The 18872-nt window shown below is 32.5% G+C and overlaps 1 protein-coding gene across 2 annotated transcripts; it reads right to left on the bottom strand.

Annotated features, from left to right (window-relative positions):
- Nucleotides 1-1807: 1807 nt before the first annotated feature.
- On the bottom strand, nt 1808-13187 carry LOC120090423 (probable ADP-ribosylation factor GTPase-activating protein AGD14). 2 transcript variants are annotated; one of them, XM_039048078.1, is made up of 12 exons: nt 12751-13187; nt 12347-12408; nt 11484-11571; nt 11345-11406; nt 11162-11258; nt 10216-10665; nt 8641-9363; nt 8379-8465; nt 8201-8287; nt 3592-3715; nt 2807-2852; nt 1808-2108 (listed from the first exon to the last, which is right to left on the bottom strand). In XM_039048078.1, the coding sequence occupies exons 1-12, from the start codon at nt 12844-12846 to the stop codon at nt 2054-2056; spliced, it is 1977 nt and encodes a 658-aa protein (XP_038904006.1). In that variant the 5' UTR covers nt 12847-13187; the 3' UTR covers nt 1808-2053. The 2 variants fall into 2 exon arrangements, with proteins under 2 accessions (XP_038904006.1, XP_038904005.1); XM_039048077.1 differs by having other exon boundaries at nt 8379-8513; nt 12751-13184.
- Between the last annotated feature and the right edge of the window lie 5685 nt (nt 13188-18872).

The raw sequence follows: 18872 nt of genomic DNA, 5'->3' as shown, positions 1-18872 counted from the left end.
ATCGACCATTTATATATATACACACAATTGAATACAAAGTTACAAATGATCATATACTAAGTTATAAATGATCATGTAGTAATTTATAAACGATCGTGTAGTATTTATAAATTACTATACGATCGTTTACAAACTACTACACGATCGTTTATAAATTAATACACGATCGTTTATAACTTAGTATACAATCGTCTAGTAATGTTAAACAACACTTATATTGTAATGAACGGTTGTGTATATATTATTATAGATCGTTTATTTAATGCTAAATGACACTTATTATGAAAGCGATCTGGGACAATAAATATTGTAGAATATCACTTACATTGTCTTTGTTTTTTAATCTGACGATGAAAGCAATCAACGAAGATGTTGGACTGAAACTCTGATAAAACACTCCGAGAGAACAATGGGAGAATTTTGTGGGAAATTCAACAGAGAGTGAATATTGAGAATGATCTTCCATTCTGTTAATACCAATGTTATTGAATGTTATTGGAATATTAGTTGGGAATAAATGCTTCGGTGGAATGTTGGTGTTGTATTGAATAAACATTGAATGGTTAAAGGAAGAAGATGGAAGGCTTTGGTCTGAAAGATTTTTAGAACTTGGGGTAATTTTGGAATTTTGCATGGGTAAAATGTCAGTGGTAGAAAAGTTTTTGGTTTTTGGGTCATTTTATGAAATTTTCCAACTAATTGCAAGGCGGTGGTTGCAACCACAGAGGAAGGGAGAAAAAAGAAGGATAAAGATGAAAAAAATCGAACCTAAACTATACCTAATCTCGTGCGTCTATTTTACTTAAATAGTGAAAAAAATCACCACATGAAATATTTTTATTGTGTGTAATCGAACTGAAAACATCAATGATTAACCTGGGGTCCACCTATCTCATGCATCTCCCTTTTTCCATAATTTAATTTTTTTAAAAAAAAAAATGTCGTATGACAATTTTGTATTGAACAACTATCCGATACAAAAACAGATACTGTAACCAAGGTTTAATGTGTTGATTTTTATGAAAATATCAAAATCTTAAGTTTATGAAAACTTCAATGAAAATATCGATAAAATATTGATTTAGATGGATCTTTTGAAAAAATTATAAAAACAAAAAAATCAAATAAATAAATTGAAATTAGTAAATAAATATTTTATAATTTTTAAACAAATTAACATGTCTATTATATATATTATATTTACATTAATGACATTTTGTTGTTTAGTTTGTATGTTTCTTGGATATTTTTACGATACAATAGGAATATCTGTTGATGTCGAATCCATAGAAACGTGAAAATATCGATGAAAATACCGACATGTCTATGAAAATTTAATATTGTGGCTGTAGCAACCAATTTTTTTTCAAAAAGAATTCTAAATATAAAATTATTTATTTTATTTTAAAAATTTTTAAAATGTATATATATTAATAAAAATGGAATACCACAACTTTATTAACTACAACATAGACCAAAATGCTACAAAAAGGAGAACTAAAATATCGAGTTTGAAAATTCTAACATTTATAAAAAAATATACATTTTTTTATTACAAAACAAAACAGCTTAGTCTAAAGATACTCGGCACAAAATATTTTTCAATCTATTCTTTTTTTCTTTTTTTTTAACATCAAAGTATTTCTGTAAAGTTAGATGGTGAGAGAAGTTCACAAGATTGATATTGATAAAGCTATATGATCCATGCATAGATAGATATACATCTCTTGAAAATTTCCAGATAATCAAACATAGGAATAAAGTATAAAAGAATATACACATAAAAATTATAAAATAGAAAAACAAATGAACTAATGTAAAATATTAAGAAGCAAGTGGATACACTAGTACATTAATAATGACATTGCTATGCCAGATTACAGAAGACATCTTCAAAAACCCTGTGGCATAATTTCAATGAAAAACACAAATGCATAAACAGAAAATAATAATTTGAAGTTCATACATAAAACTAATGGATAATAATTGTTCATCTAAAAGCTTCTATACTAAGGGAAAGGGAAATGCTACATCTATGAAATAACCATTCTACTTAAGCAAAAGGATTTCCTCCGATCGTAGCGACAGATTCCGGTGGAGCAATGTTCCTAAAATGGACAAAAATAAGTAATTGATAGTTAAAACGAAGTTTGTTATCAAACAAATGAATATTGAGCATCAATTCTCTTGAGACAATCCCAAATATTGTGTGTCCCAGGCATGTATAGAGAATTTCACAAAAATAAGTAATGAATTTTTTTTTAAAAAAAAACTTTCTTGATGATAGATATGATTAATTAATTAAACAAAAGAAGCAATGTGACAGCAGAATTTTTCAATACAATCATTGCCTTGAATGATTTTTAATTTAATACACAGATGAATTGTAATTAATGACAACATAAAACGAGTTCAGCTCTTCACAGAAAACCATCTAAAACATAATTTTAACTTCATTAACAACTCAGAAATTCAAATAACATATTCAGAACAATGACCAGAAGAGTTACTGGAAATTAAGTGCTTAAAGAGAAACCACTCTTACGGTAAGTTTGGCATCGCTTTTTACCATAGTAGTTTTAAATGAACCACTTCTTGTTAACCTATAGAACAGATCTTGTTCAAGTAAGGTTGTATGGAGTATGAACCACTTTGTCAACCAATGTTAAACATTAATTTCTTCACAAGATTCGGATGATTAAGTTCTTTCGGCATATAAACATTTTTCTTGAGAAACCATAAAATGCAGTGAATAAAAATAGTTCATTTTCATATCAATAACTGGATAGCACTTAGCAGAACTTACGATATTTGAGAGCCTGGTGCTTGCCCAGCCATGAATGATAAGCCACCTGTAATTGAAAACAAGAATAAAAAGGTAGAACACAACGTAATAATTCTGAAATTTAACAAGTTTTTTGGAGAAGTACAAGCAAAACAAATAATAGAAAACAAGCTTTATTTATTTCGTTGTTTATTTTTAGGTTTTAATCCTATTTTGGTCTCTGAACTTTGAATCTTATTCTATTATGGTCCCTAAACTTTCACAAACGACATTTTAGTCCCTAAACTTTTAAAAAGTTGTTTATTTTGGTTCCTACTATTAAGATTTTGTTAACTCTTCAATAAAATCGCATTTAGCATGCGTTCAGCAAAATGAAGGTGAAGTAAAATGGCAACTAACACGATAAAGTACTGAACAACCAAAATCTTGAACGCAAAATGACTTTTAAGTTCTATAGAAAAACATTTTACCACCCAACTCAAAATTGGAACCCTAACTTTTTTAGCATAACTAACTTATTTGGCAATCTGGTCATCTAAAATACAAGTCATCTCATCATTTTGTTAAAGAGTTTACAAAATTTTAATAATAGGGACCAAAATAAGCACGTTTTAAAAGTTTAGGGACTAGAATAGACATTTTAAAATTTTAGAGACCAAAATAGAATAAACTTCAAAGTTCATGGACCAAAATAGGATTTAAACCTTATTTTCTATAAGAAAACAAGCTTAATTTTTAAAAAACAAGAATTTTCACTAAATCGTTATCGACATTCGACTGGACTTGAAAGCCAAGGAACTGATTACCTTGTCCTGCAGTTGAAATGAATGGTACTGGATTTTGAGAAAACCATGGTTGAGAACCACCAACTAAGGTGGATGGCAATTGTGCATTAGGGAGAGCAGACTGCAAAGAGCTCATGTCCAGAAACTGCAAAATGCAAAGAAGATGTAGAGAATTACTATGATTAAATCATCCATGTCTTAAATCAAAGACATTTATCGACTATGAATAGATAATATAACAAGGAAAAAGGAAAAGCATCCAGAATTATTAATCAAACGGTTAAATAACTCCTACGTTACCCAAATAAGAAAAAGAGAAAATCCACCATGTTGTCATTTTAGACTAAAGCAAAGAGATCACCATATTTGTCTTTAAAGTTTCTCATGTTTCTTTCTAGAGACAACCAAGAGAAAAGGGGCACAAATTCAGAAGGTAGAGAAAGTTCGCAAAAAAGATGATATTTATACAGTAATACCCATACATTTGCATATTATATACTCCATGAAGATGGGAACATAAGGTCGCTAGTGGATGCAATCTGGTTTGTTGAAGGTGTTCGAAGACATTTTTGTGAAAGGCTCAATAGGTGCAAATGAGTGTGACATCTATTTCTCCAAAGAAGGGCAATGCAACCAAAATAAGTGACTAGACCAATCAGCTTGACCACCTCTACATAATTGGATTTTTTTTTTTTTAGGGTTAAAAAGAATAAGGAAACAAGACTTTATTGATAATATGAAAATGGATTAACACTCAAAATACAATAAAACAAAATGTAGCAATTACAACCATTACAGCCAAATACAACCAATAAGACAAGACAGTTCTAATTGATCTCAAACTAAAAACCAAAAAAACAACTAATCAAGGCTCAAAGAATTCTTCCATAGAGAAACCCCTCAATGTAAACATAGACCGCAAGTGGACAAAATAGAGAAAAAAAAACTTCTAAAATGGCCAACCAAACTGGAAACTGTCGGCCTTAAAAACAAGATATCAAAAACCATTGGAAGTGAAGAACGGTGAAACAACAGCCAAAACTACAACACCCACTAAAAGGCTTCAAAGCAAACTTTTTCTGATGACAAAAAGCTGAAGATTAACAAATCAACTTAAATTCATACCCCAAAACCTCAGTGATATCTTAATTTGTGGTGACTGATGCCAAATTTCTTTCATCTCTAAACCACACACCTCAATTAAGGAATGTAATTGGGAGATAATGTCTTAAAAGGAAAGATTGAAGAAAGTGCTTCCTCACACAATTGATGATAGACAATAAGCATATGTCCAAAGAGTACAACAGATCTAGGTCGCGAAAAAGAAGGCAGAACGTGGTTGCTGACTTGCCGCAATGGTTCAAATGAATCTACAGAATGAATGTTTTGGGAGAAAAACATTTCATTGATAAAAAGAAATCAAGGGAACACCCCAACATCTATAGGTGATTACAAAAGAGATCGCCAATTGGTAACTAAAGAAAGATAAGCTATAATGTTTAAAAGGGTGCTTTGTTTTGCACCAAATGAAAACAATAGATAGAATCAAATCCATAAAAAGTTAAAACAACCAAAGTGGAAGAAGAGTCTCGAAAACGACGTCCATTACTTGCACCCTACAAAGTCCAAAAGAAAATGCCCAGCAGGGCCAACCAAATCGTCTTTACTAAAAGGATGTCCCACTAATAAAGAAATAAGAAGATCGAAGCTGCCCCTGCTTAGGGAGGTTGGATAAAGGTTCGCAACTTACCTATGGATAGATGGAACATGGAAACCTTCTCAACTTCATAGGCGAGGCATGTGGAGGCATAATGGAAGTCGCAAAGAAGACCCTCAACGGGATGGACCTCATAGAAACCAGCCCTAGGGTCGAAACAATTCAACCAATTTTCTCCCAGCCAAAATCAACCTCCCCTCATCTTCTATTGAAAATATCATTTGAATCGATCCTTTTTTTACGAGGATTACCATACCAGAATTATTGCCAGAATCAATGGCAAACCAGCCAAGTCTTCGATAAGGAACAACACTCTCCCCAGGTTACACGCAAAGAGCAAACTGATTTAATAAATGAACAGAAACCATACCATGTAAAAACTCATTTGTCTGAAAAGCAAGTCCACCTACCCTATCTGTCAGACATACTTCCTGTTGGCACATCCAAAAAGTCTGCATTAAGTTGTTCCTCACTGATCAATCAGTGTACCTCAACATCGAAAGTCACATCCACAGTGGGCCCGCCATAGTCAACCCAGCCTCTTCCTCATCCACGCAACTTTACACCATTTCAGCCGCATCTGAGCTCTCCACCTCAATTCCTGAGATTTCTTTTACATCCTTTCCATCTAATATCACAGCCCTATTCTCCATGCCCAAAACCTCTACCCAAATAAAGTAAAATAAAATAAGGCAGCATTAACCAAAAACCGTACACTTTTATCCCTGGGTATCAAACACTCTACTTCCATCATCCCTATAGCTTTATATGCCAAAACTGAACATTACTTATCCAATCCCTTACCTAGGCCCCCTACTCTCCATCAGAGTCCTCTATGCTTGAACCTATTGATGTGCCCTAATACGATTTTATTCCTCCACCTCCTTCAGACATTGCTCCATTTATTTTCTTTGAATACTTGAGAAGAAAGAGAATCATCTAGTATCACTTATGCGGTTTTGTCTTAGCTTTGGCAGGAAAGGAATGCTAGAATCTTACTTTTTTCTTTGCTCTCTTTTGTTTTGATCATCGAAAAACCCCTTTTAGATCACTGTTAAACTTTTCTTGTTGCAATTTGCAGACACCTTTTTGCACTCCCTATAAAAGGGCCCTCATTTCGTATCTCTTTGAACTATTTCATTCATCAATGCAATTGTTTCTAAACAAAATGAGGGTCTTACTTGGAGAACATGTTCAAGATAGCGCTGAAGAATGATCTGGAATACGAGAAGGCTTTTGTATTTTGAATATATTTTAAAGTAACTTTGGGCCTATGAAAAAATATATGGATTTAGAGAGTGAATGAGTTACTATCTAGGATTTAAAATCCTATGACTTTCTTTGTCAATCAAATATAGTATGCCAAGTGGCCATCCAATGAGATTACTCAAAATGTGGACAAGCTGGCCAAAACACTATAAATATGTGTGTGTGAGCCTAAAAGGCTAAGTATAAACCTTGTGAAGTCTGCACTTGCTAGCACAAGTATTTTAGAGAGTGAAACAAGAATCACTGACGCTTTTGGGTGCAAAGTTGAGAAATAACCTTCTATCACCTTGCCTTTCTTTTTCCTCGATAAACCAACCAATTTCATTATGAGGAAAAAAAAAAAGAATGAAGAAATAAAGAATACAAGGATATACAAAAAACCAAGCCCTAAAAAGGAAACCCCACTATAGAAAAAGGGTCCAATCAAGTAAAACAGTGCCTATAGAATAATTACAAAAAACCATCAAAGTTGAACGCAAAATAGAAACATGGAACCTAATAAGAGCCTAAACAGCTTTTCCAACCCTCTAAACACTTACTTTCTCCCCAAAAATTCCACATGATAGCCCGCACCCCCACCAACTACAAGAAGCGGCCTTTCTCACGAAAAGGCAGATAGGGTGGAACTCCCCAATTGTAATACTAATGTCCAACTTTAACATCTTATGTGAAATTTCTTTAGGAAAACCCATTGTATATAATCTCAGTCTTCGAGGGAGGTTGACCTCTAGTGCACTCACTACAGGTACAAGGTTATTTACCCTTGTTCAAAATTCCAGCTAATCAAATTAAGCAGAAGGCCTGAGAAGGGAGTGTTGAAGGGCGTAAGAGAAGAGCAGAATGAACAAATTCATCTTTGCTTTGATTCGGGAATTGGCATATACGCTGTACAGTTCAAACCTTCACACAATAATCGACAATGACATCTTAGCAGATCTAAATCTGAAATAAATTTAACGTACATCCATAACCTGGGTCACAATAATCTTTCTGTCGGACAACAAAGTTCCAATTCTGTAATATTCATAACCTGGGTCATAATAATCTTTCTGTCGGACAACAAAGTTCCAATTCTGTAATATATGACACAGGTCCGTTTTGGATAAGAAAGTTACAGGACTTGTGCGTTTAATCTACATACCAAAAAAGATATCGATTTCTTTAAAACTCAGAAAAAGAAAAGGTGCAAATTCTTGCAAGGGAAAGCAGGCTATTGTCCATTATATATCATTTCTAAGATCATAACAGTTACATTTGGTATAGAAGGTGTATCAAAAATGGCAACTTCTTATTATTTTCTTCAAGAAATAATATTTTATGTTCTAGAATATACGCAGGCTTTACCTATATTAAAGAGGATGTTAACATAGTTAAAACTTCATACAACCCAATGATGCAGAAAGTATTTTCTTGTAAGAATTCGTCTTCTTAATCCTTTCGGTTCATATTCATGTAAAACTCTTAGATTTGAGGGAGAATCAGAATACTCTATTCATTTACCAAAGATATGAATATTTACAAATGTACATGAGTGACCAAAGAAGGAAAGCATAGAAAAAGAAAATATAACAAGATATTTACAATAATGGAAAACCCTAACAATATAACTACAACGGATCCAAAATATCAGTAGGAAAATTATACCATATTTGTTCGCTCCATATCTGGATCATATGGAAGATCAAATGGGTTTGTTGATTTACAACTGGTCATCTGTGTACCTCTCTCTCCCTGCAAAGAGCATTTAAGTTACAAAATCGAATCATAAACTCATGAAAGAGATCATAAGCAGACATATTTAGCATGGTACAGTTTTATCTACCTCTGTAACTCCAAATAACAAATGTCCATCGGAAGAAGGCAGGAACTCTTGACATGGAACTTGAAGCTCAGTATTTTGATTACCACCCTGTAGAGAGAGATCTGTGATAGCATCTTCAAATGCATTCCAAGATGCCTTATCAACAAGAGATGCAAGACAATTAAGTTTCTTTCCATTTACAGCATAATATTAAATAGAAATTGCATCATGAACCTAGTACATCAGGAGCTTTCTTGTCAAGATTCAAGGAGATTCTGCTTACATCAGTGTTCGTCACACCAGCTGGACCTTGAGCATTAGGCAAATCATTATGCCATTGACTACTTGCTAATAAAGATGGATCATGAGCAATGTAATTTAGAGTGGACGGCCACTGGACAACAGCACTAGAAGATAAGAAAGGATCGAACTTTCCCAAAGCACCTTCATTAGAAGGAGGATCAAGCTTTCCAGAAGCACGTTCATTGGAAGGATTCTTCACAGCATTAACATTAACAGAACTAGGAACAGATGATGTTGTCTGAGGTGAATCGAATGTTGCCCATCCTTCATTTTTGGGGACTGCCGACTCTAATGGCATTTTATCCGATATTGTTGGATGCTGTGGATTAGTCAAAGGAAAAATTTGCAGGGATTGAGGCGGTGGTGACCTTTGTTGAGGTTGATCTTCAAAAAAGGATGGTGATGCAGATGACAACTGAAACAAATCCACTGGTGGAGCAGGCAATGATGCCTGTGACTGAAACAGGTCAACAGTTGAAGTTACAGCAGAGACAGGTTTTGGTGCAAATGGTTCTTCAAAAAAACTTAAATTAATGGAAACTCCAGGAACAGATGATTGCTGAGAACTCGGCATCTTATCCAGATGGTTGTGTGCAATTGGCTCAGGTTCCAACACACTATCCGTTAAGCCAGCTGAATTATATGACTTTAGAGATGTGGAGTTGCTGTCTATTGAACCAAAGCTACCTGAAGACATTGTTCTCTTGGAAAAGTAAAAATAAAATTGAGAAGACGTCAGAATCATTTGACAGTCAACAACATGGACATAAAATTAAAATAGAAATAATAATAATAGAAGTAGTAATAATAATAATAATCAAAGAGAAATATTAAATCCCTTTTAAGATATTGAAGGAAATCACAACTCAACCGAAATACCAGTCTGAATCTTCAATCATTTTCTTAAGAAGTTTAATTGCTTAAGAAATGTGAAATTTCAGGGACGTATTCAATATCCCTTTGTTCACTCCTAACCACCTCTAGTTAATGTCACTCTTTAATACTTTATTTTCTTAAAGTTAAAAGAATGATCTTTTACTTGGTCTGTGGCACGCAGGGAAATTAATGCCATTAGGAACATTTGAGGCACCTCTTCTTGCCTTAAAGCTCAATGATGCATCTACTATAAACATCGTGCAAGCAAAGGCACACATCAGCATCTCTTTTATTGTTCATTCACCCCAATTCTGATGCATATTCACTACATTCGTAGCTTTTGGGGCTTCAAATGCTATGCCCAGATTTAAGCCGCAATGATAGTATCCCTTTTATTTTTGGATAAGAAATTTAAAAAAAAAAAAATGATATTGAAGGGGCTTCTATGTAACTGTCTAAGATGGATAAAAAATTTCACTTACGTATCTTTTTAACCTTGATAAAATAAGTTACATAAACCAAGTATTTTTACATCACATTGTGGATTCCTCACCTGATATGCCAAGTGTCTACTTTGATGCCCAAAAAAATGTTGCAAAGAGAATATATCATTATTATGAAAACCATCATATTCGAAACCTATTTAAATATTGCTCAAAAAGGTCAATTTTAAAAATACCTGTGGCCGTGAGATTCCATATGCATCTCTATGGCCATTCGCCTCGGTAGACATGCTACCAATCTGATGTCTTGTATCTTCATTAAGCATATCTCTAGCACAGTGAAAAGGTGGACTGCTAAATCCTGAGTCCTTCTGAAAACTTGGTGAATGAGCACCAGATCTGAAAGGGTCACTGCCACTAGAGACGGAAAAATCTGAAACCCTCGAGGCATATCCCTCATTAGCAAACCTATCCTCGTAGGTTTGATCGTTTAAGCGACCAGGACTAAAGACTGAACAAGCCACTTTCCCCTCATATCGACCTCGGTCTGAACCAGGTTTCCTCGTAAGTGAAGCAGCTTGTTTTCCATATTTCCTATCTTCATATTGATAATCATAAGGTGGACTTTGGGAGTAAGAATGATAAGAACTGGCTCGTCTCGTCTCGTCTTCATGGATTCTGTGACTCTGCAAGAGAAAACTGAAAATTAAAATGAGCTAAGAAGAAAATGAATAATTCAGGCCACGTGTACATGCAAAAAGAAATTCTTAATTCTTAATACCATGAAAAATATAAAAGGAAAGAGTTCCCCACAAGTAATTCAAGTGCATTACAAAAAAAATGTGTCAATTTTAATTGTTTTAGATTCCCTCTTGCACCAACTTCTTTTATAAGAAACCAAACTTCCATTAAGAAAATAATAATAATAATAATAATAACAACAGCCCACGTGAAAGGAACCCAACCTATCAAAAGCATTTCAGTCCTAAAGACTAACATATAACTGACAATTTCAAAAGGCCTTAGAGGCCACCGCCCATAAGGAAGTATTAAACCTTCCATTACCCCAAAGAACACCCCAAGACCGATCAACCTCTCTTGCACCATAAAATAAAACAACACTTATCCATAATAATCAGTAGAGTACACAAAATATCTGAAAGCATGGGTTCGTGAAAATACCTGCATATCTCTAGGAGGTTTCTCGGATGTTCTTCCACCAGCATATTTTCTATCAACATATACATTCTTTATAAATTCCCGAATTTTGTCAATGTTGCTGCAAGATTGAATAAATATCATGTAAGCTCTTTAGTCTAGTATCAAAAGCTCATCATCTTAGGAACAAATGAAAAATTATTGTACCTGTTAACTGGCAATCGCTGCCTTTGGAAGTCCCAGTCCTTTAAATATGTTTCCCTTGCTCGCTAGAAAGATATTTTTAAAAAGATGAAGGGAAAGAACATCCATGCAAAAGAAGGAAGACGCAACATTTTTTAATTACCTGGTTGCCACCATTTTGAAGTGCTTCAACTTCTTGGAAAGTAAACTTGGCCATTGATACTGACTTAACTCGATGAGTAAACTCACGACTTTCACACAATAAAGGTAGAAAACAAAAGTTTTAAGAAAATGAAATATAGGAACAATAAAAATAATCATCTTACTCTACAAGATTCAAACACATTGTTCAAAGAACTTTTGCTAACACTTAATCTTACTCAATAAGATAGCTCAATACATTAAGAAAATAGAAAGATTTTAATTATCATAACATTTTTAATCGGATACAAGAATTTCACTCAATTCTTTCGGGCAAAACAATAGAGCAATACTTAATGAAACGTTTACATGTCATGCCAAATGTATCATTTTCATTGTGGAGACAACTTTCAACCTTGCCAACATCATAAGTTGAGAAAACATCACACTCTTGATTCTACAGAGTTCGGAAAAAAATTGAATAGATGAACTAAAACTATTATATCATTAACAGCCTCAAGTACAGCAATTAACAAAAAGCATTTGAAAGGCGATAGACTCTCATAGAATACAAGAACGAGTTAGCTGATATATGCATGTGAAAATAAATGTTAACTTAATGCACGAATGAATATATGCGTGCATCCAAAGTTTAAAATAAAAGAACAGAATAGGAAGAACTTAAATTTCCCAACTAACTATAATGATCGATGACCAAAGAAAATGTCAAAACGTCAATGGATATAACTTCAATCATTAGAACGTGTACTCATACTCAAGTCCAGTCGACTAAAGCTCCAAAATTGCAAGCATGCTGAAAAAAAAAATAAAATAAAATCCAACCATCACGTACTTAACCATTGTTAAAGAAAAGGAGATACTCACTGTATTCCACTGCAAGTCATACAAACAAAAGTCCAAAAGTTTGTACAAACATACTGAGGGCCCTGTAAATTAAAATGGCCGAAAAGGTCAGAAACAAGATGAAATGAACTAAGAAAAAAGAGAGAACTGAAATGATAAAATGCAACTGTAAAGAACATCTAGCTTTAGAACACTAAATTCCTGTACTCAAAGCATCCAATACGGTTCCAAACTCAAAATTTACAAGTTTGTTCATATAATCATTGTCACTTTCCGCGAGAACAAGACACCACCAGAAGAATTTCCAGCTGAAACGTACTCAAGAAAGCGAAAGATAAACTAGAGTAGACAGAAACGAACAAATTGGATGAAAAAACATTTTCAACAACATCAAGAAAGAGAAAGGAGACGAAATTTCCATTTACCAGGCCATTACAGTTAATACACCTCCTATTTGGGGGAAGCTTCATAAGGCCTCTAATAATCCTCTCGTTCCGCTCCTCTTCCTTCCTACTCCCCATTGCTAGAAAGGCGAAGAAAGATCTAGGGTTTTCAAAACAAACAGTAGAACAAACGAACCGAACAAATTTCCCAACAGGAAACAGTTGCGCAGAAGAATTCAAGAAAAACTTCGGAAGTTCTTCAAATTAACACGAGAACGAAGAATCAAGCAACTTCAGTCAGCTGGAAGTGGATTGATGATTGCATCATTGATTGATTATCAGAATGAACAGTGGTGTTCGAATTTTAAAATTGATTTCTTCAAAAGTTGTGAGAAAAATAATTGAAAGTAATTAGACGTTTGAAGTTTACGATTGGGTATATGTGTCCGCCGAATCACACGCTCACAATTAAGTTATCAATCAAATTTCTTAATACTACAGTTTATTGTTGAAATAATAATGAATTTATTTATTTTCTTGTTCTGTTTTCTTCAGAGAAAAAAAATATTGAGTCAATTGAATTGGGAATTATTGAGTCAATGAAATTGGGAAATTATTGAGTCAATGCACAATGAAATTGATAAAAAAAAAAAAAAAAAAATTGAGATAATGGGTCAATTTCAAACTTTGAAGAGAATTTATTAAATCTTAAAATAATTGAACTTAGTTTATCAGAATTTTGTTTATCCAATATTTCACTTATGATTTTTATCTTTATTAAATAAACACATAAATTCTTAATTAAATTCTAAAAAAAATTGAAAATTATGCACTTATGTGTAACCGTTTGATTTTTTAAAATCAAGTTAATAAATTTTACTTCAGTTTCATTATCCATCTTGCGACCAATATTTTTAAGTGAATCAAAATTTTAAATATATGTATAGATAGATATATAGTTTCAATAATTTTTTTTTTTAATTTTAGAATTTGACTAAAATTTTATTTTTTTTTAAAAAAAAGTGACATATATTATAGAATTGAGGGGAAAGCGGGTAAATTTCAAATTAAAAAGTAAAAATAAAATCGTTATCAAATAATATCATATTTTTTAAGTTTGGTTTTGTTTTTTAAAATATTAGTAGAGAGTGAAAAAAAAAATTTATGGATAGAACTAGTGTCATAATTTTCAAAATAAAAAATCACCCACGTTTGATAACCATTTGGTTTTTTTGTTTTTGTTTTTAAAAATTAAGATTATTTCATCTACATTTCTTGTAATAATTTGCATCTTTCTTAACTACAATGCTTGAACTCTTAGTCAAATTCCAAAAACAAAAACAACTTTTTGAAAACGATTGTTTTAGTTCTCAAATTTTGGCTTTATTTTTTAAACCACCGATGAAAAGTAGTTAACAAATGAAGAAATATGGAGGAAAAATAATGTCCATAGATTTAATTTTCAAAAATAAAAACAAAAAACAGAATGATTATCAAATCAAACCTAAATTATTATCAAACAGAAATATACAAATTTGAAATTGCTAAACATTTTCAAAACATTTTTTTTTCAACAAGGTCAACATAATTGAGTTGAGCACATTTATAGTGTCCAAAGAGTCTAAATCAGAGGGAAGGATAAGGGTCTTTACGAAAGCTTTGAAATTTGTTACAATTCCATCCATGATTTTTTTTTCAAGAGTCTGTTTGGATACATTTTCAAATATTTAATTTAAAAAATAAATCATTTTGGAAAAAATTTGAATGTTTCATAACCACTCAAAATAGTTTTTCATGTATATCTTAATCTGTTTTTATCAAGAGTGTTTAATAAAAAAAAAAATTTGAAAAATATTTTTTTCTTAAGTCAAACCAAACATACCCTAATTTTATGAATCGCCCTATATAGTTTGTTAAGTATTTTATAATTAATCTCTTCAATTAGCATTAATGTCAGTACACCCTTAAAAATAAAAGTGCAGGTTAAATTTAGCATGATATTAAAAGCAAAATTATTATTAAATGGGACCAAAATGATAATCAATAGTAGCCTAAATACCTAATCTAACTTAAAAAAATGCAGAATCAAACAGATAAAAAGCCAAAATTCAATGGAAGTTAGTTCAAAGTTAACTATCAAAACACAATTTAAAGTTTTTTTTCTAAAATAACTTTTTCAACAATATAATCACCATTGAATTTGAATATGTAAGAAAAAAAAGGATGTTCATAGTTTGAATGAGGCTAGTTAAACATTCCACTCATTTCCTTATCTACTGTCTGAAGAGGCTGTCAATCATACACCACAAGTTTAAGTGGTGCTGGTTTTTCAATGGCCCATTATAAAAATTTAGGACATGGTCAGAGTAATTGAAAAGTGGTTAAAATCAATTTTGAATGTGTTTGGCACGTGTTGAATTGAGTTGTTAATAATTGTATATGGATAATAATTATTTGTATTGGTAACAGTTGTCTATATTTCTGATGCAAAATTGAGCTGAATTGATAATAATTACCTATGTTTGAAGTGCAGAGTTGAATTGAATTGGTTTAGAAAGTCCGTATTTGAAAATTTATGGATATCTAGCATAGTTTTTTCTAACCTAAAAGAACATGCTTTTTATGGGTTTTTTTAAATTATTTTTGTTTTTATTTTCTTGTTTAGTTTTGTCTTGCTTTGTTTTTTTTTTCATCTCAACTTTTGTTCCATTATTTAATTACACATATTTTTCCAAATTCTTAACACTCATTTGAGATATAAATTCAATAAATAAAAATATATTTTATAATTTTCTATATGTAACTATTATACTTGATGTATATAAAATACTATTATTTATATAATCATTATTTATATAATCAACAACCCTACGACATATTTTAACGATTGTGAAACGTATGAGTTGAACATGCACAAAAAAATTAGGTTGTCTTCGGGGTTCTCACAAAATATATACAAATATAGCCAACAAGCATACAAAAAAGAAAATATATTCATTAAGATAGTCAAGCTAGTCAGTCCGACCAAGTAGACACAAATAATACATCTTCTTAGACTGTAGTGGGATTTTAAGAAGTAATCGATCTTCCATATGTCCTTGACAAGTAAGTCTATAAGGATGATTCGATCATCCTCAAATAATCCCTCAATGTGAAATTATTATAAAAGACGATATTAGACATTATAAACTAATAATTTCAATTTTGTATCTAAAACCACGGTCACTAGTCAAGGTTTTTTCTTTAGTACATGTTCAGTTAAGTTGGTTTTTGTAGATGAATGACGAAGTTGGTGATCGGAGTTGGTTGTCTGAGGTGATAGTTGGAGTTGGTCGCCACAGGTGGTCATCACCAAAGTTGATCATTAGAGATGATCTTCGTCGGAGTTGATGGCCAAAGGTGGTTGTCACTGGAGTTAATCATTGGAGGTGGTTTTTGTTAGAGCATCATGGTGGTTGCCAGAGCCCTGTGTTGCTTATTGGAGTTGGTAGTACAAAGGTAGTCATCAAAGTTGATCGTCAGAGTGTGGTAATAATAGTCACCTATGATGACCGATGAGTATAGCCATTGAAAACATCAGATAGGGACAGGAGAGTTAGAATGAGTTGGGTGAATTAGTAAAAATAACGGTCAACTCAACTCCACCAACATTTAAAATTAGTAGGCCAAATATTGAGTTGGTAATGATCCAACTCACGTTGGTAAGAGCCAAACACCCTCTTTGTCATTTTTAAAATCATTATGAAACATGTTTTTAATCAGTTAAAACCAATTCTGATGATATATAACTCGTATTTAAATGTGCAACTTGAATATTAAATTGATTTTGAGTAATTAAAAAAGTATTTAGAAGTAATTTTAAATATGTTGATAAAAGTAATTTTAACAATTTTAAAATCATTCGCTCTCAAATATGTACTCAATTTGTCTACATATGCTTTCAATTTATCATTCAAACCTTGTTCCCTTTGATTTCAAGATCAAATTAAAAGTAAACTAAAAAAAATGATGATGAAATTAAAAGCATTTAAGCATGCCCTTAAATAGTATTCAAACTGGAAGAAAATAAAAGCATAAATTAACATTTATATATACTATCAAATGCCCCTCATGAGGTTGATCGTCTGTTACGTAGTTATTTATGGAAGGGTAATGCAGTGAGTCGGGGTGGTGCACGGATGACATGGGATGAAGTGTGCTTGCTGTTGGGGGGGTGTGAAGCATGTGGCCTCTTGAAACTAGGTTGTTATTATGAAGTTGCTCTGGCTTCTCGTAATTAAATCGAGATCATTATGGGTGGCGTGGGTGGAGGCGTAGGTTTTGCATGAGCGATTTTTATGGGCTATTCGGAGTGAGGTTGGGAGGTCTTGGTGCTTGAGGGCTATCTTGCGAAGTAGAGATAGATTCAAGCATTTGGTTCGTTTGATGGTCGGCGATGGATGGTCTTGTTTTGTTTGGTGGGATCCTTGGCTGTCGGGGAGTGCGATTTTGGATTCATATGGTCCTGTCTCTTATACACATCTAGATGTGTATAAGAGACAGGGTTTTGCATGAGCGATTTTTATGGGCTATTCGGAGTGAGGTTGGGAGGTCTTGGTGCTTGAGGGCTATCTTGCGAAGTAGAGATAGATTCAAGCATTTGGTTCGTTTGATGGTCGGCGATGGATGGTCTTGTTTTGTTTGGTGGGATCCTTGGCTGTCGGGGAGTGCAATTTTGGATTCATATGGGCTGTCTCTTATACACATCTAGATGTGTATAAGAGACAGCTATAGTGTCTTGGGAGCTACTTGAGATATGGGGTCTTATTCAGGCAGTAGGGCCTAAGGTGAGGAGGGAAGATTATTGGGTTTGGGTGTCGGATGCTAATGGTCGGTTTTCTACCGCTAGTGTGTGAGAGAGTTTGCATCCTCATCGTCCTAGGGTGTCTTGGGCTGGTATTTTGAGGGCGTGCGTAGTAAGTTGTTTCGTGTATTCTAGTGTGCTTCCATATACTACATCTGGCAGGAGCGTAATTGGCGGCTGCATGGAAGTCGACCGAGGTCGGTGTCTGCTCTAGTTCACCTTATGGTCTCTACGGTTCGTGCTCGTGCTGCTTCCTGGCAGGTTGATCTTCTTGGTCTTATCTAGTGTGTTTACGGATATTTTTTTCTTTTTGAACTTTTGTTGTTCTTTGGTTTGTTGTTGTCCAGTTTGTGGGGTTTTGGTTTCTTTTCCCTGGCTTTCTCCTCAGTTTTGCGTTTTTGTGTTGGTTTTGTTCTGGTCTTATCTTGTAGGCTTTGTTTTGGTTTTGTTGCCTCGTCTTTGCTTGTGCTTTGTTGCTTTGATACCCCCTTGTTGTTGTATAATAATATCATCTATTCTATTAAAAAGAAATGCCCTTCAATTAGTAGTTTCATCTTGTGTATTTTTCTAGACAGAATCTTTTGAAATTTATTGCTTAGTTCATAGACAATTTTTTTTACATATAGAAAAAATGTCAAATTATTTATAAAATTAGTAAAAAAAAAAAAAATACTACACTGATAGACTTCTATCTGCATCTATCAGTTTATATCAATTATAGACTTCTATTCGTCTTTATAAAAAAAAAAAAAAAATTTACTATTTTATATAAATAGCTTTCTTTATTTTTTTTTTAATTTTTGAAAATTCCCCATTTCTTAAAAGAAAAAAAAAAGTTGTGAAGAGATTGATTTTATCATGTACTTAAATTTAAATTTTAGTTTCTTGAAGTTAAAATTTCAAAATCTTCAAGTGGGAACTAAATGCCAGACCAAGTAAATTCTTCTCCTTATATTTATAAAAAAAAATTTCTTTTTTAATTCTAAACCTGTTTTTCATTTCTATTTTTTTTTAGTACAATATAGAATTTTAAACTTTCGATTTCAAATAAATGAGTACTACATACTATTTTCTATTTTGGAACATTATTATGTTTTTTATTTTGATTCTATATATATATATATATATTATCCCTCTTGTAGTTTTATGATTTAGTTAAAAATATAGTTTAAGCTCATCCACTTTTCCACAAATATATTTATATGGTTATAGTTTGTTTTTTTCTTCCTCAAATTATACCATATAACTTCTATGTTTGATTAAATATTATATTTAGAACACGATAATTATTTGTAAGGTATTATATCAATAAAAATAAAAC

Source organism: Benincasa hispida, chromosome 11 (assembly GCF_009727055.1).
Source record: "Benincasa hispida cultivar B227 chromosome 11, ASM972705v1, whole genome shotgun sequence".
Lineage (NCBI taxonomy): Eukaryota > Viridiplantae > Streptophyta > Magnoliopsida > Cucurbitales > Cucurbitaceae > Benincasa > Benincasa hispida.
The sequence above is the reverse complement of the archived record's forward strand: the minus strand, read 5'-3'. Positions and strand labels throughout refer to the sequence as shown.

Coding starts and splice junctions, on each gene's coding strand:
- LOC120090423 (XM_039048077.1), bottom strand. CDS start 12,846: ATGGGGAGTAGGAAGGAAGAGGAGCGGAACGAGAGGATTATTAGAGGC. Junction 9,364..10,215: donor ATGGAATCTCACGGCCACAG/GTATTTTTAAAA, acceptor TACTTTTCCAAG/AGAACAATGTCTTCAGGTAG. Junction 2,109..2,806: donor GCACCAGGCTCTCAAATATC/GTAAGTTCTGCT, acceptor TGTCCATTTTAG/GAACATTGCTCCACCGGAAT.